Below are 23,489 nucleotides of genomic sequence, written 5' to 3'. Positions count from 1 at the left end.
ATGTCCATGCTCCACCACAGTGTAGGTTCAAGGACAGAGACTGGGCGTGGCCACCTCCACCAGTCTAGTGTCAAGCTTCAGTCAAGAATAAGGTGTTTAGGGCCTTTGTGTACCTGAACCAATCCACTCGACAAGCACGTCCGGTCCCGAGCACCACGCTGGAGGTGACAGAAATCGTGAGTGGCTGGAGTCCACATCACCCGGGGAAGGAAGAGTCCATTTGGTGACGCAGGGCCTCAGGAGCGGCCTGGGGTGCAGGCAGATGGGGAAAGTGCACTAGAGGCCAGGCCATTCTCTTTCTTAAACTCAGAGGGAGGTCTGCTGTCTTATTTTTTAAAGAATACTCAAAGCTTTCTTAATAATGATCACTAAAGTTTATTTCAGGGATCCAAGTTGTGTCCCTAATTAATGTTTTATTCCATCTAGTGCAAAAGAATATTAAGAAAAACTGAGAACATGTACCTACTTTGAGTGATACATAGCAACCAATGTTCCAGTAGGCTGAGCGGAGCTACACCCTCAAAGTCAGACACACACCCACCTTCCAGAGGGGCTGTGCCATGGAACACGGCATTGGGGTCTGCTCAGCTCCTCCCGTACAGGCACCAGCAACAGAAAGAGGGGATCAGAGAGGCTGTTAGCTGGGTTCACACAAAACTATTTAAAATTCATGAGTCTTTTGTATACACTGCAAAACATGTGATGGAATCAGGGGGCACCAAGACTCGTTATTCCAGAAATGCTTCAGGGTTTGAGAGATCAAACCAGGATTCAAAGCGGTGAGCCATGACAGGGCTCCTTGAGAGCAGGAAAAACAAAGACCATACACACAGAGATAATATCCCCAAAGCAGCATTTATTTACCCACTAATTCCAAAACATTTAATTTAGAAGTCTGGCATTTCATAATTACCCATCTTGATTGACATGGGCTGACACACATGGTGCTGTCAGGATACACAAGGACAATAGCCAAATAGTTACAAAAAAATAAATCCATGATTCTTAAAACAGTCGCAACCAAAAAAAAAAAAAGTTACAGGTATCAAAACTTTAGATGCATTGCATTGAAAAGAAGGTTTGTGCACATCATAATTTAAAGAGGCAAACAAGGCGCTACTGAAACCTCACGTTAAAGTTTATTATTAAGCTGATGGAAAGGAGCAAGTGGTCTCTCATATCAGCTTCCCTTAACAGTTTTCCATTAGCTAAGAAAGAGGTGGGAGGGGTGAATTCACTTTTGCATGCACAGATGTACTGCTTTAACAAAACACTAGCAGCTGGTTTTAAGTGGACCATTTAAATACCAACTGTAGCCTGTGTGGTTAATTCTCCTAACTTCCCCGAGGCTTTCGCCTGCACTTCACCCAGATCAGCAGGCACAGGAAAATGCCTCCTTCAGAATGCACCTGTCTGCACAATTCAGAAAGGGAGCTCCCGTGGGCTCAAAGCAACCATCAGTCCAGCAATGCCCATAAATTTACCTGGAACTGCTTCCCGGGGGCGGAGAGCAGATCTGAGTAGCTGTGCTGCCATACAGATAGGTTTAGCACTAGATACTTAGTTGACTGTGGCGAGGAAGGACCGGTGGTGATGGGGTGGGGGCGGGGGCTGGCCGAGGCGCTCAGTTGCCTTCTCCGGCTTCCTCGTCCTGCTGGTCGCTCGTCCAGAGGGTGAGGTTGTCTCGCAGCAGCTGCATGATGAGCGTGGAGTCCTTATAGGAATCCTCGTTTAGTGTGTCCAGCTCGGCTATGGCGTCATCGAAGGCTTGTTTGGCTAAGAGGCAGGCCTGCTCGGGCGCATTCTGGATCTCGTAGTAGAACACGGAGAAGTTGAGGGCCAGGCCCAGCCGGATGGGGTGTGTTGGCTGCATGTGTTCCTTGCTGATTTCGAAGGCTTCCTTGTAGGCTGCCTCCGAAGCTTCAACCACACTGTTTTTCTTCTCGCCGGAAGCCACCTCTGCCAGGTAGCGGTAGTAGTCGCCCTTCATCTTCAGGTAGAAGACCTTGCTCTCATACTGGAAGTCATTGCAGTTCTTGATGAGGAACTTGTCCAGCAGGGCCAGCACATCATTGCACACTGTTTCCAGCTCCTTCTCGATCTTCTCCCGGTAAGCCTTAACCTTCTCCAGCTTCTTCTCATTCCCATCGGCCATGGTTTTCTGCTCGATGCTGCTGATGACCCTCCAGGAAGACCGTCGGGCACCGACCACATTCTTGTAGGCCACGGAGAGGAGGTTTCGGTCTTCATTGGAGAGAGGTTCGTTGAGCTCGGTCACCTGCAACATCCCCAAAAGATAAACACTGAGACCCGAGTCTGAAAACCCTGGAAAGAGATCTTCCCTTCAACCCAGTCAACAACCCTCCTCAAAAACAGGATTACAGACAAGCCACTCAAGAAAAACCAACTGGACAAGGATCCTATCTGAAGGGAGACTGCAGTCTAACAGAAGAGATAGATATTAACTCAAAATATTAGTGATAAGGACTCTGAAAAAGTCGTAATTTAGGCCTTCTAAGATGCCGCCTTCACCTTGGCGGAGGTGTGGGGATAAAGATGTTGATGGAACGTTGTGAGGTGCTGGTGCACAAGGAGGTGGTGGGGAAAAGCCCTGAGGCTCCGCTATTCTGCGTAAGATATTCTCACAGTAAAATCATACAATTCCTTTGTCAAATGTTCAAAGGTTATCACAGACTGGAAGTCTACTTCCAGCTTTCTATTCTAGAAAGAACCAATCACACCTCCCTCAAACACTTATTAACAAAGAAGAGCTTCCCAGATGAGCTCAAACACCACACAGATCTAGTGGCCAGAGTTTCACCCTGGTTACACGTGGAACCCCACCGGTAAACCCAGCCCTCCCCCAACCCAAAACGGATACATTAGTAACAGTAAAGTGTCCCCAGTCTCTGCTGAAAGGAGGCATAACTACTCAGCAGCAAGCTTTACTCTGACCTACCTGACAGGAAACCCTGACTGCCCATCAAGGATGGAAGCACCAATTATTTTAAGTGGAAACGTTAAATTTCAAATTCTTCATGATGCCAACTGCAAGCGAGCCAGCTGTGTCATCAGTAGAAGGAGCACTGGACTTTGCTGTGCTGAGCTGTGCCACCAAAAAGTCATGTTGAAGTCCTAACCCCTGGCACCCGTCGTCGTGACCTTATTTGGAAACAGGGTCATTGCAGGTGTCATCAAGTCAAGATGAGGTCATACTGCATAAGGTGGATCCTAAATCCAATGACTGGTGTCCTTATAAGAAAAAGGGAGATCTGGAGACGAAAGCCATTGTCATGTGATGATGGAGGAAGAGACTGGAGTGATGTGTCTACAAAGGCCAAGGATTACAAGGATTACCAGGAGCTACCAGAAACAAGGAGGGGCAAGGGAGGATTTTCCCCTAGAGCCTTCAGAGGGAGCACAGCCCTGCCGACACCTTGATCTCAGACTCTAGCCTTCCAGACTGTGATAAAATACATTTCTCTTGTTGTAAGCCATCCAGTTTGTGGTGGCTTTGTTTGGTGGTCCTAGGAAACTAATACAGACTTAGAATCAGAAAACTCTGGGCCCCAGCAAAGCCACTAACACACTAAACTGGCCTGTATCTTCTATAAAGTGGGGGGATTCCTCAACTATGTGACCTACTGGGAAAGGTCTTTAATTTTAAAAACAGAAAAAGAAAAAAGAAGAGCACGTAGAAAACCACAAAACTCAACAAAAAGGCATTACTTAAATCAAACTATAAGGACAGAACTTGCTCCAATGGAAGGGAAAAGCCAAGTCTGATGGAGAAACTTATTAACAACATAATAAAACAGACATGTTTACCATGGATTAAGAAGACTGAGCAGTAGAGAATCAGAAGTTTAAAAAAAAGAATTAAAAAGGATGATAGGTCTATTTGAAAAATTAGTAGTTCAAGAACATAAGCAACAAATGTAATCATTAAGTGTGTAAAATTAGAAAACTTGTGCCAAGTTCTTAAAAGTGAAACACGCAACTGTCTACCACCACCTCCCTCTTCAACAAATCCCAGACAAAATAAAAATACCAGCTCCCTCTTCTAACTTCCCCATTTCTCTGTCCCCAGAACCCCTACTCTTCTGCTGCAAATCATTAGCCAGGGATGGCCTCTCCCTCTTTGCCTAGTCAATCAGCCCAACCCACTTCCTCCTTCAGTGTGGTCTTCAGCTACAAGCCGCCCCTGACATTCCCCAGGAGGGCTGCCTGCAAGCCCAGCTCCTCATTCCTCCCCACAAAGACAGGAATGGTCTCCACGCTGGTCTAGGGCAATCCCCTCCTCTCTACTAATCCACAATCCATGCTCCCCTCAAGACCTGTAACCCCACTAGTCTTCTCCTCCAGGGAGTGCCTTTAAACACACCTGCTTACTAAAAGTATAAAGAGACATTGTAGATATTTTTCTGATAATTTGGCCTTTTAAGGAAGCAACCCTTATAAATCAAAATTCCATCTCAAATACTATGACAAATCTCAGAATGCTTGAATCCTTTAGCATGAAACTTTTCTAGGCCAATATTCAGTAAAACAAAACATGAGGCAAGAACAGAATTTGAAAAGCTCCTCAGATCTTCCAATAAGTAAATCCAACTAAGGCCACTTGATGTTAAAATGCAAATGACATCCATAAGGAGCCACTATATACTTCATCCTGCGACCAGTAAAGCTGCTTTTGTTGGACTATTGCGAAGACACCTCAAAGTATGTCCCCAGAGCACATCATTAAAATTGAGTGCATATCTGAAATATCTATATATCACACAGTGTTTGCACAAGGGGTGGTATCATTACTCAAAAAAAATCTTAAGACATCTGGAGTTTAGCCTGAGCTAGCTGTGTGACCTTCAACAGAACACAGCTTTTCTGGGCATCAAAAGTCAAATAAGGGGGACCAGCCCAAACAGTCTCCAAGGACTTCTTCAGCTCTAAAATCCTAGGATTCCATTTTTCCTGAGCAACTATAACAGGTGTGGTAAGGCCTGAGGTCAATACTATTGAATATCAACATAAATGTGGGTGTATCTGTGGGTTCCAGGAATCTGAGGATCCCTTCTCCATCAGGAATAAACTGCCAAAAAAGGCTACTGGGCAATATTTATGACACCGTCACAAGAAAAATCATTGACTAGGAGTGTCAGTGTTTATGTAACAATCACCTGGTCGCCTGCCAGTCTGAATGAATCACTATCGGCATCAGCTGAGTGTGACTAACGGCTAAACAAGCATTGTTCTCAGAACCCCAGCCAGGGCCTAACTAGGAAATAACTGGATACGTTTAAATATAGTGTGTTTTAATACTCCTGGATTACAGCTCGGTTAACAAAAGGAAACTTATGGGAGGAAGACAGTTTTATTACTTGATCGGATAACTAAAGAAAATTGGGAGTTTTCCCCAGATTGGAAAATTATGGACTGAAGTAAAATCAGATGGCCTATTAAAACAAGATTTACAGCCAGTCTTGGCTGGTGATACTTACTGCAAATAACCTTCGCTAATGTCAGTTAGCACGAGTTCCCAACACTTCAAATTCCAAAACACAGGAGCCAGGAGACTTCAAGAGAAATCTCGTCACCTACTAAGAGGCGCAGACACTGGGAGGCAAACGGTGTAGGGAAAGGAAAGCAGGAACGGGTCCCAACCATCCTAAGACTAAACCAGTGGGATGGCCATCTGCGGAGTCTACGGAGATGATTTACTGCATCTCAACAATCACAAGTTTCCAAATGGTTTCTAATTAGGAACAAAGACTAGACACGGATTTCTCGAGATAGAACTAGACAAAGGTTCTCAACCTTCTTTCTACTCCAACGCCAGTTTCAACACTCGTTTCCATTGCACACCAGCTGCACTCAGTGCGGCCACCCCAGACATTATATCTTCACGTGGCTACACCAGCTCCAAGGGGTTCCACCACCTCTGCTCGCAGCCACTCTGCTGTCTTGTTCTCCTGCCCACCTCCCCACCCCAGGTAATCCTACTTACAGGCTTCCTGAAAACCTTAAATTGATGGACTCTTCCCATTCAGGAAGGCTCTCCTCTCATCTCCTTTGAGGACTGGACTCCCTGCCAGCCATTCTGCTCATGTACATCCTCACCACGCAGCCTTTGGCCGCACCAACTCCCTTCACCCATTTTCTCTGCTCTGGACTACACAGCATTTCTGAAAGTCACGAACAACCTGGTCGGCTACGAATTCATTTATCTTCCTACGACACCACTGGCTTACTCAAAAATCCCTAAGGGCCTCCTCCCACTAACTCACAAGGCAATAAACTATGTGTTTGTGAGTAAAAATAGACCCGCTGCCAAAAACAGCCCAGGGACTATTTGGGAAAACTTAAAGTTCTGAATCTGGGAAACATCCAACCTCAGAAGGAACATTGAGCAAACAAAAAAACATCACCCCTGAGCTGCCAGGCCACACTGCTCAAGTTGGGGTTGATGCGACTCCTCCTGAACAGCGCTCTCATCCTTCACAGCTACACACACACCGCACAGCCACCACCCCGAACTCTATAGCTACCCACACGCACACGCTACCAGCAAGCTTGCTTTTGATATAAGAGCTTATAACAGAAAAAAACAATCCTCATGAATAATTGCATAAACATAACCACATAATAAAATCTTTAAGCTTCTTTGGCAGAACCCTGTATATATTAAAAAAAAAAAAAGAAAAGTGAGCTTGAGGGATGAAAGCTTTTTTGGCTGATTGTTTCCCAAGTTAATGCCCCGAAAGTGAGGATTCTGCCTTTACCCCAGCTGGCAAAGCACCTGCCATTGGTCACCACTTGCCCAAGCCTGGAAAGACTGCCCTCTGTCTAAACCAGGGCGAGGCTGCAGTTCTGCAAGGCTGGGAGAGGGGCCAGCTTCAAGCTCAGAGCAGGTGAGTTCAGGTTATGAATATTCACTCTAAGCTTAACATTAGTCAAAATAGCTCCCTTTGTATCGTTAAGAGACCACCTTTGTCTTGCTCTGAACATAAGTAAACATTTTCACAGGTCTTGGCAGGCATTATATACAACCCCATCTGAACAGCGTCACTCTACCCTACTGCCCCTGAGGCACCAGGACAGAAGGCTTCAGAAGCTGTGCCAGTTCCCATCACAGGGAAGTGCCAACACCCACCACCGAGGAGGGGATGCCACTGCGGCGAGGAGTGGGAGGGGCAGCCTCAACCTGGACACTTGGGAGCATCTCACCAACAACCCAGACACTGAAATTTGGGGGCCTCTAGGCTTACAAAATATACTAAAAGCAATATGGAGAAACAATTTCCTAAAACACCACAACTATAATGTAACATAGTCTTGCACTTCTCAATTCATAGCAAGAACTCAAATTCAATTAATACTTTGCTTCTTAAGCTAAAAAAACTGGTCTTCAAGAGACCAAGCAAAATCCAGATGAGTCTGCCTTTCATGCTCCCCTGCTGCAGCTAAGAACCATAAGTGGTAGATTCCGTTTTTAATCAAATTTGGCAAAAATGACTTACATCTAATAGACGGAGTTATTTGTTCAGTAAGCCCACTTATGTTAACGGCTTGGAACTTAGTCACCAATGATGACAATGGCTAATAGACCAGAAAGTATACTAGAAAGAAATATGATTCCTTAGCCTCATGGGGCATTGTCACAGTGGTTAAAGTGAGAGCTCTAAAGTCCAGAGTTCAAATCTTCCCTTTACAACTCGACCTTGAGAAAATTAATCTCTTCAAATCTCATTTGTAAAATGGAGTTAATAACAGGATCCATCCAGAGTTGTTCTCAAGATTAAATGAAAATGTACACACGGAATAAAAGCTACCATTTACTGAGTGCCTAATAGGTAAAATGATAAATTTCATAAACTTGATGAATTGTAACATGGAAAACACATCTGGGGTATCCCCTCCCAAACCGTTTTTCTGGAAAAGTGTGACACTGCGGTCTACCACTAATATTAAATTCCAGACAATGATGAGAAAATACATTTTTGGTTTCCTTAAAGGAGTAGTGAGGTCCTTGACTGTGGGAGCTCTTCCGGGGATAATGCAGGAACCCCAAATCCAGATGGGGACCACAACTCCCACGTCACTGCAGCAAAGCTATGTGAACTGTTCACCAACTGAAGTGTCTTTTAACTAATATTGCAAGAATAATGCAGAGACTTCTTCCTTCCTCAGTCAATACGTGACAAAGCGATACTTACATGGGAAACACGGCTTACTAGTTTACATAGATTTCAAACGGTAGTACCAATGTGGCTTTAAGATGTCACACTAACCACAATTCTGGTACACCTCAAAATCATCCTTAGTTTCAATATCTGCAACATGGGTTAGGTCTCACCCTGGGTCACTCAGCTGTGCTCTCCTTTTACATACCACCTGCTCACTTCCCCACTTCCCAGGATCTCACAGCTGTTGGAATAACAGCCTCTGGCCACTGGTCGGACCTCTTCCCCTCCGACCCATTTCCTTAAGCTGCAGCTTTGTTGCCTGCACTTAAGATTGCTACAGATATGCATCAAGTCCTTCAGACATATTTCTCCCCGTCCTTTGTCAACCTTGTAAGCGATGTTAAAACACACCATGCCATCCCAAACAATTTTGACATTTTAAAACTTCATGATTGCCCCTATGTTTTAATATAAAAGATGACTAAGAGCAATAAATGACATGACTGAATTGTCTGTCCATGAATATTCACTAGAAATCTATCTGGTTAGTTACCCTCTTTCCTTAGAATCACTTAGTATTATGCACAAATATTTTTATGCCACTTTATGGGTTTATCTCATAGTTCTCATAAGATGGTACTGTACTCATTTTATAGAGGTTATGAATTGTATAAGGGCATTCCAAGCCTGGTCTAGAAAGGACTTGGGTTCGAGAATCTTTCACAGTGTTTCTTTCTACGTAAGGGACAAGGTACGAGATGGGGGAGAGCTGGAAGAAACGTCTTTACTTCACTTCAAAAACATTTCTTGCCCCTTCAAATTAGGAGGAGAGGCAGGGAACTGCAGTTCTCAACTGATGTGAGCCAACACCTTTGTTTCCAACATGCGTGATTTCTTAAAGCCTTACCGACAGCATCCTCCAGGTGACGCTGGTAGCATATGGAACATCAATCATTACAGGCAGGCAATATTATTAGCTACCATTTAAATTATAAAGGAAACAGAAAACAAGTTAGAATGAAAGCTGAAAGCCCACTTGATAGTAACACCAACATTACAACCTTCATGCTTCAGAGGACCAGAAGACAAGAGATGTGAGCTTCAAGGTCACAGAGTGGTGGCATCAGAACATCCCCTCACTCAGGTGCGGTAGAGAAGCCTACTTACCTGCCCTGAAGAAAACCCACACAAGCCCAGAGGGTTATCAGAATTCCAACTCTTTCCAAAAGCTATATTTTAGGTCTATGATATTAATGAAATAGGGACTGAGTCTTCTCAATAACATTAAGAATTTAACGTACAAACATCAACAGGTAAAACATGAGAAACAGTTTTCCACTGACCCTTGCCAAGTCCTTTCCAATAAATATATTCCATTAATTTAGATGACCAAAAAAAAAAATTCTTTAATAGAAGAAACAGGCATACTGCCCAAAAAAGTTCTTATTTTTTAATAGGAGTTACCTTGAGGGAATGTTTATCACAATTCTGAAATGACATAATTAGAGTGTGCACTGAATTTTCAATGGCCTATCCGACCCATCAATCATCTCAGATACAGATATTACATATTCCCAATACATGAAAGGGTCCATTAGTTTGCAAAATCCTACCTTAATGTCTCAGAGAAAATCTGTGGACACAAGTAGGTAGCTGCAGGAAAGCATTTTTCAAGCCTGCTTTCGAAGACCAGAAAACCAATTATTTTCTCTCCACAAATTGTATTCCATTCCGGTTACATCTCTGCATTCTTTCCTTATTTCCAATTTCAAGTTGCCTCGGGTTTCCTATAGCTCCAGAACTACCTTCTAGTCATTTTCCCTTAGCCTCAATTCACTTTGCTTCCAGCCCCATCCCTTCTTTATTCCCCAAAAGGCTCCTAAAACTGCGGCCTTCAAGTCCCACTTGCAGGATAGGCGAGGGCCTCGCTAAAATGTCCAGAGCGGTCTCAACCCACACAATCCCAGTTCCACTCGGTGACTGGGGAGAAGAGGCGCACTTAAGTGTCACTTGCTGTGTGGAGAGAAGTGGCTTTATCCCAAATAAGCTTAAGCTCAGGACCCCTTCCAAGGAAATGCACTCAGTCAGTCCTGTTTCTGAAAAATTTGCTAAACTCATATACCCTACTTTTTTTTTTCTTATAAGACCCCCAGAATTACAGACTTCAGGTCCCAAACCTAAATCGTCCCTGGTCTGGATGAAAAGCTCCTACCTGGCCCACAACACCATGATCAACTCCGCATCACCAATTAATCAACAAATGGGTGGTGGTGGTGGTGGTTTCCAAACACCTGGTTCAACGTGTGACGTGAACAACATGGAAAAGATAACCCTTCTTACCTGGATAATCCTAAACAGGGACCTCAACATGTTTCATATATTAATATCAAAAGCTTTAAAAGGAATTTTTCACATGACTCTGAAATTTTACGGAGCCTCTGTATTTGTAGTTTTTTCTCTAGGAAATCCCCTCCCAAGGCCCTAAGAAGGGCAAATGAGCTATATAACCCAGGGCAGTAATTCTTGAACTTAAACCCAATAGCACTTGCCATGAGGGCTGGTTCAAGTGCAGATCTGAGTCCCACCCCCGCGAGTTTCTGAGTCTGTAGGTCTAGGGTGGGGCCCCGGCGGATCCTCCCACGTCTCAGGAGGTTGTGCACTGGGTGAACATGGCACGTTGGCGGCCGCAGCTGTGGCTCTACCCCTCTGTGACCTTGACGCAGAGAGAAGTAATGTTCATTAAGAGAAAACGTGAACTACTGTGAGGAGACAGGGACAGTGAGAGGGTCACCGGAACTCTAGGTCTCAGACACGCAGGTGGTGTCTAATCCACCGCATTGGCCAGGGTGTGGCCGGCCGCGACTCCTTCCCCGGAAATGGAGCTGCAGATGAGTCTCCGCGGGTCTCGGGAAGGCAAAGGCACAAGGGCTCGGCTCCCCCAGGCGTCAGGACCCGTTTTAGTCTCCGGGCAGATGGGCGCAACACCCAACCTGGGAGGGGGCCCCACGCCCGCCGCGCTCCCGCCCGCGTCCTCGTCGGACTTCAGGATGGGGGGGTCTCCGCACACAAAGCGGACCCCGGGCGCGGGAGAATGGAACCAGAACGATGCCGGCGAGCAGAGCAAAAGCGGATCGGCATTACACCGAGTTCAGGTCGTGGCAGCGGAAACCAGGAGAGACAGGGCGCTACTCACTAGGTGATTATTACAAGTTGGGGTGTGTGGAGGAAGGCGAGAGGGGGTGACCCAGCCTGGCAGAACGGTCCAGCAGGAAGAATGCGGCTCCCTCACGCTCCCTCGAGCACCCTCCCCCACCCACGGCTCCGAGCTGGGATGCCGCGACGCCCGCCCACCCGCGGGGTCCCCGCCGCGCCCCCTCCCTGGACACCCTCCCGGCCCGGCCGCAGGAAATGGCGGGGCGCGCGGCGGGCGCGGGAAGCGCAGACTGAGAGCGGGCGGCCGCGCCCAGGAGGGCGGCGGGGTTGCCCCTGGCCCGGAGGGGGCCGCCGCCCGGCCGCCCACCCCTTCCCTGCACCGGGCCCCCGGCCGGCCGCCCGGGCTCCCGGCGCGCTCACCGCCTTCATGGCGGAGGCCATGTCGTCGTAGCGCTCCGCCTGCTCGGCCAGCCGCGCCCGCTGAAGGAGCTGCTCGCGGTCCCCCATATTGCTGAGCCCTGCCTCGCCTCGCGCCCCACTCCGCTAGCTCGCCCGCTCGTCTTCTCCGGTCGCAGGGGAGGCCGCCGCCGCGCACGCGCACTGGCTCGCCGGCCGGCCCAGGCTGCAGGCAGCAGGTAGCGCCGCTCGCCCTCTCGCTGGCTCGCCCCGCGCGCTGTGGCTCGCGCCGCGGACACCGCCTAGGGAGGACAGGCGGCCGCGCGGGGGGATGGGAGGACGAGAGGACGCCTGCGCAGTGGCAGCGGCCGGGCTGGGCGGCGCGGAGCTGCGCGAGTGGGGGGGGGAAGGGCGGGCCAGCCCTAACGGTCTATTTCAAGGTGACGTCACCTTCTATAAATAGCTGAGGCCACCGCCCCGCCCCAGAGCCGCGCAGGCGCCTAGCGAGTGCTGCATGTAACAGCCGCAGAGGTGGAGGTGGGAGAGGGGAGGGTTGGGGCTGGGACGGCGGAGCGGGGGTGGGGGCCTCGGTGATGGCGGCCGTGCAGGCAGCGCACTGTCACGGCCCCACCCGGAAAGGCGTCTCTGAGTCCAGGTTAGAGGTCTGGCTTGAGAAGGGCCCCAAAAGCAAATAAACCTAGTGCTTGGGGAAGCCAGGAGGCCGCGTGCCCGAGGAACGGACGGGCCCCGGACGCGGCCCCGCCCAGCCTGGCCGATGGGCTTCTGGGGGCCACACCCTGAGCTTCAGTCAGCACTGGCCGGGCAGGATCAGGTCCGGCCTTTGGGGACAACCCCACGCACATTCACTCACTGCGTCCCCGTCCTGGGAAGTGGCCTTGTGCAGACTGTGCCCTCCACGGGAGGAGAGACTGAGTGGCCCCGCTGGGACGGGTAAGAGTCACCACACACTTGCTAGGAGCTGGCCCGGTGCTAGGCCTTTCCAGGCATGATCCTATTTAATGCTCACAACCCTCCACCCCTGGTGGACCCTGCTGGCCTCCCCATCTGTCAAAGCCAGACTAGTGACTTGCTCAAGGTTACACAGCCTGAAAGTGGTGGCAGTTTCCTCCTGTGGCAAAGAGGAGAGTGGACCAGCTGGTCACTGAGCCCAGTCCTGGCATTCCATGCTGAGGACCCCTGGTGCCAGGCGCTGGTCTGGGTCCCGGACATGGGAGGAAAATCCCAATCACTAAAGCATGGCCAGACTTAGTACAACATGCCAAGGAGAGTGCAGGTGAAGGGGCCTTATGCTCTCTGAGCATTTTATTGAGCACCTACTGCATGCTCAGCACTGGGGGAAGGAGTAGCCACAGAATAAGTAAGATACAGCCCCTGCCTCTGAGAAGCGGAGGTCTAAAAACCGAAGAGCAGGTAAGCTGGACCTTGAAGGAGGTGAGAGTCAAGGAAAAGGTGTTAGGGAGGGGGATCCAGCAAGGGTGAGGGCTTGGCAGTGAGGATAGAAACAAAATGGGGAAGAGAGAGGCCTGGCAGTGGGACATGAGGTGGGGTAGAACAAGATCATGGAATGTTTTGAGTGCCAGGCTGAAGATTTAAGGCTTTATTCTCAGGTAATCAGGAACTACCAGAGGCATGGAAGCCATATTTCAGGCCCAGAATCTTGCTCCACAGAGTTAGATGCATTGGAAGGGAGAGGGAGGGACTGGAGAGTGGGCCTTTTCTGGACCTCAGTTTCACCATCTGGAGAACTGGACTTGAAGGACTGTTTAAAGCACTGTAGAGTAGAAGAAATCCTGGAATGTCAGAGCTGGCAGAACCCTTAGACTCACCACTCTCCAACCCCTTATCCTGCATAAGGGGAGAGTGAGGTATCAGGGGGAGGAGAGGCTGACCCCAGTTTGCACAGCCAGCAGAGTTGGGACCTCCATACTAGGTCTCCTGCCTCCTGGGCCGCCTTCCACCTGCTGTGATGCTACATTGAGGACCTCAGTACCCATGACACAGCGTTTGACTGGGAGGAAACCCCCACCCCAGGCTTCTCCATGCTTTGAGGATTCACCTTTGCTAACTACAAATGGAATCGAGGTTAACAAACCAGGCTGATCTTTCCCCTAGTGAATATCGTTAAAGAGTATGGTAGATAATAACTTATCATCCACCATGGGCCTGATGAGGATGGGTTCCCATGAGAGGTGAGAGGAGGGCCAGCACTGGGGGGGGGCTCCACAGTTCCTTCCAGCCCTTAGAGGGATTAGAGCCCTTCTAACTTCTGATCATGTTGGACTGAGATTGATTTCAAAACAGTAAAAATCAGAGAGACTGGAGCATTCTAAATAACTGATTTTGACATTCATAAATGTCAAATGGGGGGACAACTTTGGTTCGCCCATAAAGCTTTGCTTTCCTTCTCACCAAACTTCACTGTCTCCACCTCCTCACCACCTACCCACCACCCCCACCTCAGCCCAATGTACTCTGGCTCTACCCCTACTCCTCCACCTAGGTGGCCCTTGCTGTGGCCACCAATCCAAGGTCACTGCACAGTCCTCACTTTCCTGGCCCTCTTGGCTGCACTTGGCACAACTGCTCGCCCCTCCTTGACAGGCTCACCTCTTAGCTTTCATGACCTTGCACTCTCCTGGCTCCCCTCTGCTGCTCCAGCCACTCCTATTCTGTCTCCTGTGTGAGCTTGTCTTCTCAGCCTACCTGGAAATTCGGGGGTTCCTCAGAGCTCTGCCCAAGCCCTCTGCCCTATCCTGGGCGACCTTATCCACGCCCACTCTTGAACGGAAGGGGACATCTACCACGTTGCCAGCACTGGGCCAGGTGCTTTGCAGAGATGGGCATATTTTTTCCCTCAAGATACCCCTGTAAGGTAGGTAGGATTTCCATTCCCATCTTACAGATGAGGAAACTGGCTTGAAAATGTTCCATGTCTTGAATAAAATCACACAGCTGGTCATCAGCAGAGCCAGAATTCAAGCTCAGTTCTGTCAGACTCCTAGGCCTGATGGCCCCACGATGTCGTGAGGTGTGAGCTGACAAGGGGTCAAGGTGTGACTCCCCTTTGGGGGTCATTCAGATTGTAAAAAGCACACACAAGTCTCCCTCTTGTAGCTTATACACTTATCAGCGTCCATCTCCTTCACCCTCGGGAGAGAGCTGCCCACTCCCCAAAGTCTTGTAAATAAAGCCAGGATGACCACCTTGGATAGGTCACCTACTCCCAGGGCTCTAAGTCCTATCAAGCATGTAGCTTTTGAACAATTTCCAAGAGGGCCTCTGAACCAGGGGAAGGGGGCTGATGATCAAGATCAGACACACTGTGTGGCCCCCAGAGCTCCGAGCAGGTACCCAGAGCAGGGGCCAAGTCCGCTGCATCTTTATCTGGCAGGGTCTCACTCAGGGAACAGAACAAAACTCTGCCCCCAGCTATCCAAGGACATGTGTGTGATGTGATGGGGAAGAGGATCTGAACTCAGGTCTAAATCCTGCTCTGCCAGTTACCAGCTGAGTACCCTTGGGGAAGCCCCTTTTATTTTTGCATTTTATTTAATTTATTTTTTTTATACAGCAGGTTCTTATTTTTTTTTAATTTTATTTATTTATTTTTGGCTGTGTTGGGTCTTTGTTGCTGTGCGCGGGCTTTCTCTAGTTGCGGCGAGCGGGGGCTACTCTTTGTTGCGGTGCGCGGGCTTCTCATTGTGGTGGCTTCTCTTGTTGTGGAGCAGGGGCTCTAGGCGTGCGGGCTTCAGTAGTTGTGGCATGCAGGCTCAGTAGTTGCAGCTCGCGGGCTCTAGAGCACAGGCTCAGTAGTTGTGGCACACGGGCTTAGTTGCTCCGCAGCATGTGGGATCGTCCCGGACCAGGGCTTGAACCCCTGTCCCCTGCATTGGCAGGCAGATTCTTAACCACTGTGCCACCAGGGAAGTCCCTAGCAGGTTCTTATTAGTCATCAATTTTATACACATCATTGTATACATGTCAGTCCCAATCACCCAATTCATCACACCCCCACCCCCACCCCCCGGGAAACCCCTTTTAAATGGGACTGACCATCCTGTTTCTTAGGGTTGGGGTTCGGCAAGAGCACATTCACACCCTGCCTTCACCAGCCATCACAACTGTAGAAAATTCCTTGCTGCACCCCACCCTGAGCCAGTGGTAATGACTGCTTCTCACGCAGGACTGGATTTCCAAAGCGTTGCCAGAACCCTCTGCCAGAGCCCCGTGAATAGGTGACCCAGAAAAGGCACGTCCTGCTTTTTTCCTCGGGTGTCCTGGGACACTCTGAGCTCGCTGCGAAGTCTGGACACCAAGGGAAGTGTTACAAAGAAGCCCTGGTATTGTTCTGGAGAGATGGCGTTCACACTGTCAGCATGGTTACCGGCTTGAGATGGAGGGGCCACCCACCCACAGATGCGTGTCACCCAGATAGGATTTTTTTTTTCCCCCCCAAATGCAGGCCTCCTGCTGCCTGGGTGACCCGGCTGATCCCAAGCCAGTGATGATATCACCACCACCAGGAGCAGGGGCAGCAGCTCTTGCTGTTAATTGCTGGCTGTCTGACGGTCTTGGGGGTAAACACTTGACCCCCCTGTACCAGCTTCCCAAATCCTCACAACTCTGGGAAAGAGGCTGTTAACCCCATCATATGGAAAAGGAGACCTAGAACAGTCAGGTGCTTACTCAGTGGTCAAGGCGGTCACCCGCAGCCTCCCACTCACGGCCACTCTCTGCCAACTGCCTGGGCCCCAGTGTCCTTTCACTGATACCAACTTCCACCCCCTGTGTCTAAGATCAGCCTGAGTGCACAGATTTCAGGATCAGCCAGAGCCTCCCGCCACTCTTTGAAAGCCCGCTTTGGGAGCAGATTGGCTTCCACGGCAGCTTTTGGCATTAGGAAGTGTGAAAATGTCCTGGTAGCTGCAATCTGTGAGCTGGCAGAGCTCAGAGCCCCGTTCTCAGCACCCCCCCGCCACACACACACACACAAGCTTGTTCAAAGGAGCTCAGCTCTGGGGGAGAAAGTGAAGCTGTTGCCTATGGAATCGCAGTTAAAATGAGGGCGAAAAAGGCTTTTGCTTCAGTTCTGCAGATGGTCAAGGAACGTGTGTTTCTTAGCCAGAATTTTCCAGATCCTTTGGCTGGAACCATCTGGATAATTGCCTCACACTTCTGTGTGGTTCTCACCAGGTCGGCCCAAGTGGGAGGGGCTGTGGTGGTCCAGGGAAAGCTGGAGGTCAGAGCCTGGAGTGCGGTGACTTCCAGTCTCTGAGCCTTGGATTTCCTGTCTGTGAAGTGGGAGGCAACACTGGCTTGGATGGCAGAGTTCTGTCTTTTTTCCAGCTCTGAAGGTCTAGGGTATGTCACCACTGGAAGTTCAGCAAATGACATGGCAGCTCAAGAGGGTGAAGCAGGGATGCCTCAGACGCCCAGTGCCTGGACCACATCCATACAAGGAGTGGAGGAAAGTAGCAGGACCTACTCCACAGCAGGCCACGGGCAGTGGGTGGCCAGCACACTCCCACTTGGTCAAGGAAAGGTCGGTATTATTGTTCTGACTTTACAGATGTGGAAGCTGAGGCCCAGGGAGGTTAAGTATCTTGCCCAACTGCAGAGCAGGGGGCAGGAGCCCGGATCCAGACCCACTCCACCATCACCATTCTTTCCATGCCCGCCCCTGACCTTCTGAGCGCCTGAAAACGTTCTTTCAGTCTTTGAGCTGCACACATCAACTGCTGTCATCAACTGCTGCTTAAACCATAACCTTGGAAGTGAGGGTGAGGTTTGCTGAGTTTCCACCAAGGTTCCCTGCCAGGCAACTATGCTACAAAACAGCTTTTCCTCCCCAGTATGTTAGTAGGAGGCAAGCAGATTGCTACAGCCTTCTGTCTTCTTCCAGACAAGAGTGGTGGGCTGGCCCTGACTCAGGAGACAAAGGGATCTGGCAGCACCAAAGCCAGAGGAGAAGGCTGACTCCAGGGGGCTGGTCTCTGCAGATAGCCCTGAGCTGCCGCTGGGGTCATAGGTAGGAAGGACACCCTTTTCCCCTTAAAAGATACAAGCTCCTCCACCTGGCCCTTCATGACCTGGCCCTGGCCCACCTTTCCAAGCTCAACACCTACTTCCTGGACATCCTAGGGCCACCAGGCTCACAGAGCCTGCCCACAAGTTTCTACCAACTTTCCCATTCTTCTACCTCTTCCTCTAAGTCTTTAATACCCAGCTGAAATCTTACCTCCTCTAAGGAGCTTTCCCAGGTCTCCACCAAGAAGCACGCTCTCCTTCTGCTCACTCCCACTGTGACTCTGGAATTCACCACCTGCATGGACTTCTTTTGGTAGGATTGGTGTTTCCTGGCCAGCTACTAGGCATCAAGCCCTGTGCTATGCAAGTTCACCTAATCCGTGATCTCGTTTAATCCTCATGACAATTGTGAGGTAGGGAATTCCTCTTGTACCCATTTAAGCAGATGGGGAAAAGGAAGCTCTCTTACCCAAGGTCTTGGAGCTAATAGGGGCAGAGTCACTCTTTGTCACTTATACCACCTGCTTCCCACTTCATAAGGAAGTTGGCATTTCCCTCGTACAATGTAAACACTGGAGGACAGGGCCTGCGTTTCATTCATCATCTGAGGCCCTGGGGTGCCCCTCTTCATGAGTGCTGAATCGAATCTGATCACACCTTGTGCCTATTGCAGAAATGCCACCACAAGAGCCCTCTTTGTGAGTGGCCAAGGCCTTCCAGGAGGGAAACGCTTTAAATTGGCTGACAGCTAACTGACTGGCAGCCTCGTGGAAGATAAGACTGGGGAGAGAGCCAGGGGGAGGGAGGCAAGATTGCAGGGGCTAGGAGGGGGCTGAGAGGAGGAGGAGGAGGAAGTCTCCTGGTTGAATTTGGCCACCTTGCAGTTACTTGGAGTACAAGATCTGGAGTTGCCAGACGCAGCCTCAAATCCCAGCTCTTCTGCAGTAGCTGGGATAGCCTGGGCAAGTCGCTGCACCACTCTGAGCTTCAGTTTCCTCATCCGTAAAGTGGGCCTGTCGCTCACGTTGAACCTCCCACCCCCCGGGGCTGATGCCGGGAGGAACGAGGTTGTGGATGAGGGAGAGAGTGGGTGCTGCCTGCCAGAAACCTGTGACAGTGCTGTTACCACCTTTATTTTATTTATTTATTCATTCATTCATTCATTCATGCATTTTTGGCTGCGTTGGGTCTACGTTGCTGCGCACAGGCTTTCTCTAGCTGCAGCGAGCGGGGGCTACTCTTCGTTGCGGTGCACGGGCTTCTCATTACAGTGGCTTGTCTTTGTTGTGGAGCACGGGCTCTAGGCGCACAGGCTTCAGTAGCTGTGGCACATGGGTTCAGTAGTTGTGGCTTGAGAGCACAGGCTCAGTAGTTCTGGCGCATGGGCTTAGTTGCTCTGCGGCATGTGGGATCTTCTGGGACCAGGGCTCAAACCCATGTGCCCTGCATTGGCAGGCGGATTCTTAACCCCTGCGCCACCAGGGAAGTCCCCTGTTACCTCCTTTACATGGGACAGTTGGAGAATCAGCCCAAGCTGAAATGCCCTCCCTGTGAAACCACTGGGCCCTGAAGGCCTGGGGGCAGCATGGAACTCACAGAATCACAGACTCATACTAAGGATCTTGGAGACAACTCAGGCTGGCTTTCTTACTCTGAGAGACAGCACTACATGATGGGCCGTTAGTCAGCTCTGCCAGCAGATGGGCCTGGCTTCAAATCCAGCCCCCACTTGTATGTGGCCTGGTTCCTCATCTTTAATATGGAATTAAAAATAATTCCTCTGCCACAGCTCTTTGGGAGGATCAGAGATCCAGGCAATGACAGATGGTTTTAGTGTTAAATATGGGGAACTGAGGCTCAGAGAAGGAAGAAAATTCACTCACAGTCACACAGTAGATTAGCAGCAGAACAAGGTCTATGCCCAGGCTCTACCCCAAAGCCAAGGCCTGGGCTTGTCCTTGGACAGCTGCAGCCTTACCTCAAAGAAGGCCGAGATGGGGAGTGTTGAAGGCCGAGGAATTCACACTGAGATCTCTTGTGGTATTCTGTGTCTCGCTGAGCTGAGGCCACTGCTTGGGTTGCTTATGGCCAGAGAATGTCAAAAAGCCTGTGTCAGAGCTTGGGATCGTGTGTCCAGCCTGGGGTCTGATCCACAATATTACCCAGGGCTTTGTGATGTCACCCCTCTGAGCCTCAGTTTCTCAGCTTGCCAAATCAGAGTAAGGCTCCGTGGCACGGTGAGGAATTCTGTGAAGCCACAGAGCTATTTTCATAACAGCTACCGCTGAGCTCTTGTCCTGAATCAAGCCCTGTGCCATCACTCGCCGTGGCTTCGTTTGGTCCTCATAACACCCCTGTACAGCGGAAACCCAGCTTGCAGATAAATGGCTGGGAAGGGGTAGAACCAGGGTCTGAGCTCCGATCCTGTTCCCTCTTCCTGAAACACTCACCCCTCCTCTTTCCAGACCTAACTCGGGCTCCTTCTTTGGGTTCAGCATAGTCCTAGCTTCCTCTGGAAGGATCCCTCGGCCACAAGCTGGGTCGGGCACCTGCTCTGGCGCACAGTGCTGGGTCTGCCCCTCTGCGTTGAGACTGTTTCTCCCTCTCCTCCACCAGACAGGGAACCCCATGATGCAGGGACCTTATCACGCTCATGACTGTATCCCCAGAGCCTAGAACTGTGTTCAGCATACAGCAGGTGCTCAATAAATATTTGCCGAATGACTGAAGGCATCATGCCAGCATCGGGATGCCAGCCAGGCCCCGAGGGAGCAGGGGAGATGGAAGGAAAACTCCTGGACTCCTGCCACGCCTTACATTAGCGGCATCTTCTCCGAGTCCGACAGCCAGCCCCCTGGGACGCCATTTGAGCCAGCTGAATTCCGGGCACTGCTTCACTTTGGAAAGGCAGCCACAGCCCTCATCAAACAGCCCAGTAATTGACGTCACAGCAGTGCCAGGAGCTGCCCCGTTAATATTTAATGCAGACTCCACTGCGGCAGAGCTGCAGGCTAGAAGGGCTGAGGGGCCTGCAGAGTCCCCAAAGGGTTGTGAGGAGGGCACAGATGGGAAAGGGCTTCCTAAACCGGAAAGCCCCCAGCAGATGAGCATTACACCAACGCGTTTTAGGCCCTGGCTTAACTCAGAAAGAGCCAGGGCAGCACGTGCCTGCCGTGGGACAAGGAGACTGCTGACTGAGCCCTGGTGGTAACTACGTGGGGGATTAGGGACTCCCGGGAACGTTTCCTGGAGACAGTGGAGGACAGAGCCCTGGCGCCGGCCAGACCTGGACTCCACCCCAGGTTTGCACTGTGCAGCTGTGTGACCTGGGCAGCAGCTGCACCACTGAGCTCTCAGTTCTCTGATCTGTGCAATGGGCATAATGATACCCTCCCTGAGAGGCTTTTGTGAGAATTAACAAAAACGAATGATGTGAAGGACCCAACTCATCACACAGTAGGACCTCAGCAGATTCTGGAGTGCCTTCTCCCAAACCAGGTGTGTGGGTGTTTCATGCATTCATTGGCTGAGGTGATGTTGGAAGGGAAGAAGGAGCGAGGTTTGGACTTGTCACCATGGTGGGGCACCACCCCAGAGAGACATCAGAGGATGGACAGAGAGCCCAAGATGGCAGGAACAGAAGGGCCCTTGTGGACCATCTCTTCTGATTGAACTCCTCATTTGACAGAGGAGGATGCTGAGGGCCCCGGAGGGAGCAGACCAGCCCAGAGGCTCATGCTGCAGAGCCGGGGTCTGACCTGGTCTGCAGTTACCGGCCTGAGACTGCATCCACTGAGGGATTTACCCAAGGCCACCCTCTCAGTGGGGGAGGCAGGTGACATGATGAGATCCTTTGTTCCCTGGCCTCTGCTTCTCTGGCCTGGACAAGGCAGGAGCCTCATCCTCCCCACCCCCTTCCTGGTCTCCCTCCAGCATGTTTCCCCACAAATCCCGGGAGCTTCACAAAATGTAAATCCGACCACGTCATCCCCTGCTTAAAACGCTTCTGTGGGCCCAAACTCAGGGTTACCAGAGAAAATACAGGAGGCCCCGTTAAAACTGAATTTCAGATAAACAATGGTTTTTTAGTATAAGAATGTCCCAGATACTGCATGCACATAATTATACTTAAAAATTATTTGTTGTTTATCTGAAATTCAGAGTTAACAGGACAACCTGTATTTTTATTTGCTAAACATGGCAATCCTACGCAAACTGCCTTCAGGGAAATGTTGAAGCGTTTAACTGGCCTCCGAGGCCCATTTGGGCCCCAAGCTCATCCTTTCCCTCTCTTCCACATGAACTCTCTGCTTCAGAAACAGCTCTTTGCCTTTACTTGAGAATCCCGAGCTCTCCGTCTCCTCTGGCCTTTGCAGATGCTGTTCTTCCACTGGAACCATCTCGGTGCCTCCACGCCGCCTGCTGCCCCACCGTGCTTGACCTGACATCCTTCAGGCCTCAGAAGGGTTGCTGCTTCCTCCTGGAAGCCTTCTTGGCTCTCCAGGCCTGGGTAGTACCTCTTCTGGGTTGCCACCGTGCCTTGAGCAGGTCCTCCGTCTGTTCTGGTCCCTTGATGCAGAGTAGGGGTTCAGCAGACATTTGTTGCATTTGCTAAATTCCACAGCCCCTCGCACTTCCCCTAGCAAAAGTTTCCCCTCTTTCATCCAAGTCCTATGTGCTCAGATGTCACCTCTCCTCAGAGAGGCCTTTCCTGACCATCCTGGCTGAAACAGGACACACACACCTGCTGTCCCGCCCCACCCCGCCCCGGCTCCACCAGTCAGTCCCTGTCCCATTACCCTGTCTCATCCTGTCCACGGCTTTTACTGCTCTCGGAAATCACGATTTATTCACTTATTGACCCACCGTCCATCTCCTCCACTGGGCAGCAGCTTCCACAAGGGCAGGGGCCATAATGGCTCGTTCCTTGCCATCTCCCTAGCGTCTGTGGGGTGTCTGGCCCAGGGAAGATGCTGCAGACCGTGGCTGGTGGTGAACTCGTGGGCCTGCCCCTTGCTGGTGTGGGCCTTAGGGGAGCAGAGTGGCGGGCATGAGCTCCCACCTTCCGTGTCCTCCAAAATCAGTACCCTTGGGAGGGCAGGAGGGCAGGCCAGGTGGCTGGCCTCTGTTTCAGGGGCAAGAGCTTCTGGGAGCACAAGCTGAGCAGGAAGGAAAGAAATCTGCCAAAACATTCATTTTCGGCGGGGGCTCAGATTCAGAGCAAGGAAGTCATTGGGTTTTCTCTCCTCCGTGTTGATTGCCAAGTACCAGCTGCCCAGCCACGTCCTCCTGAAGGGTGGCAAACCTGGGACACTAGGCAATGGGAGACAGTGTTGGGGGTACCGAGTCACTCCTTGGGGGCCAAGGATTTCTAAATCCCTAACACAAAGCAGATCCTCTGAGCCTGTCTTTTCCAGCACCAAAAAATAGGTCCAGCCATTGCCTCCACTGAGGGAAAAATGTACACCCAAAAGCAAAAGACTCTGCTCTCCAATGCCTCTTGGAGCTACTGTTCTGCATCAGAGAGCCCATCACACTGTTCAAGCCAGCCTGCTTTCGAGTCAGGGGGCCTCCTGTCTGAATTGTGGCCGCACTGTTGACTGTGTGACCTTGGCACGCAGCCTGACCTTCCTCAGCACCAACCTCTGCATCTGTAAACAGTGGACAGTGTAGACCCAAGGCTGCAATGAAGCGTCAGGCAGGCCCTCA

General features: G+C 50.5%; 2 protein-coding genes across 14 annotated transcripts in view; one reads left to right on the top strand and one right to left on the bottom strand.

The window, feature by feature from the left end:
* Nucleotides 1-836: 836 nt before the first annotated feature.
* On the bottom strand, nucleotides 837-12,061 carry YWHAH (tyrosine 3-monooxygenase/tryptophan 5-monooxygenase activation protein eta). Its single transcript, XM_082417597.1, has 2 exons — nucleotides 11,757-12,061; nucleotides 837-2,278 (listed from the first exon to the last, which is right to left on the bottom strand). The coding sequence occupies exons 1-2, from the start codon at nucleotides 11,841-11,843 to the stop codon at nucleotides 1,625-1,627; spliced, it is 741 nt and encodes a 246-aa protein (XP_082273723.1). The 5' UTR covers nucleotides 11,844-12,061; the 3' UTR covers nucleotides 837-1,624.
* The window catches only part of LOC309639833 (uncharacterized protein), a 55,487-nt gene continuing 34,282 nt past the window's right edge, over nucleotides 2,285-23,489 (top strand). For 10 of the 13 annotated variants that reach the window (XR_014251874.1, XR_014251875.1, XR_014251876.1 and 7 more), the window contains exons 1-2: nucleotides 2,285-11,379; nucleotides 17,100-17,295. Coding sequence is in view for 2 of the 13 variants with exons in the window: in XM_082417607.1 (XP_082273733.1) it covers nucleotides 11,060-11,379; nucleotides 17,100-17,295 (516 nt within the window). In the remaining 11 variants the exon portion in view is untranslated. The remainder of the gene's footprint in view (nucleotides 11,380-17,099; nucleotides 17,296-23,489) is intronic. The other 3 variants (XR_014251878.1, XR_014251880.1, XR_014251882.1) reach the window with 1 other exon arrangement.

Source organism: Balaenoptera physalus, assembly GCF_965194825.1.
Source record: "Balaenoptera physalus genome assembly, chromosome: 12".
Taxonomy (NCBI): domain Eukaryota; kingdom Metazoa; phylum Chordata; class Mammalia; order Artiodactyla; family Balaenopteridae; genus Balaenoptera; species Balaenoptera physalus.
This window is presented reverse-complemented; position numbering and strand designations above follow the sequence as displayed.

Coding starts and splice junctions, on each gene's coding strand:
- YWHAH (XM_082417597.1), bottom strand. CDS start 11,843: ATGGGGGACCGCGAGCAGCTCCTTCAGCGGGCGCGGCTGGCCGAGCAG. Junction 2,279..11,756: donor TGGCCTCCGCCATGAAGGCG/GTGAGCGCGCCG, acceptor GGGATGTTGCAG/GTGACCGAGCTCAACGAACC.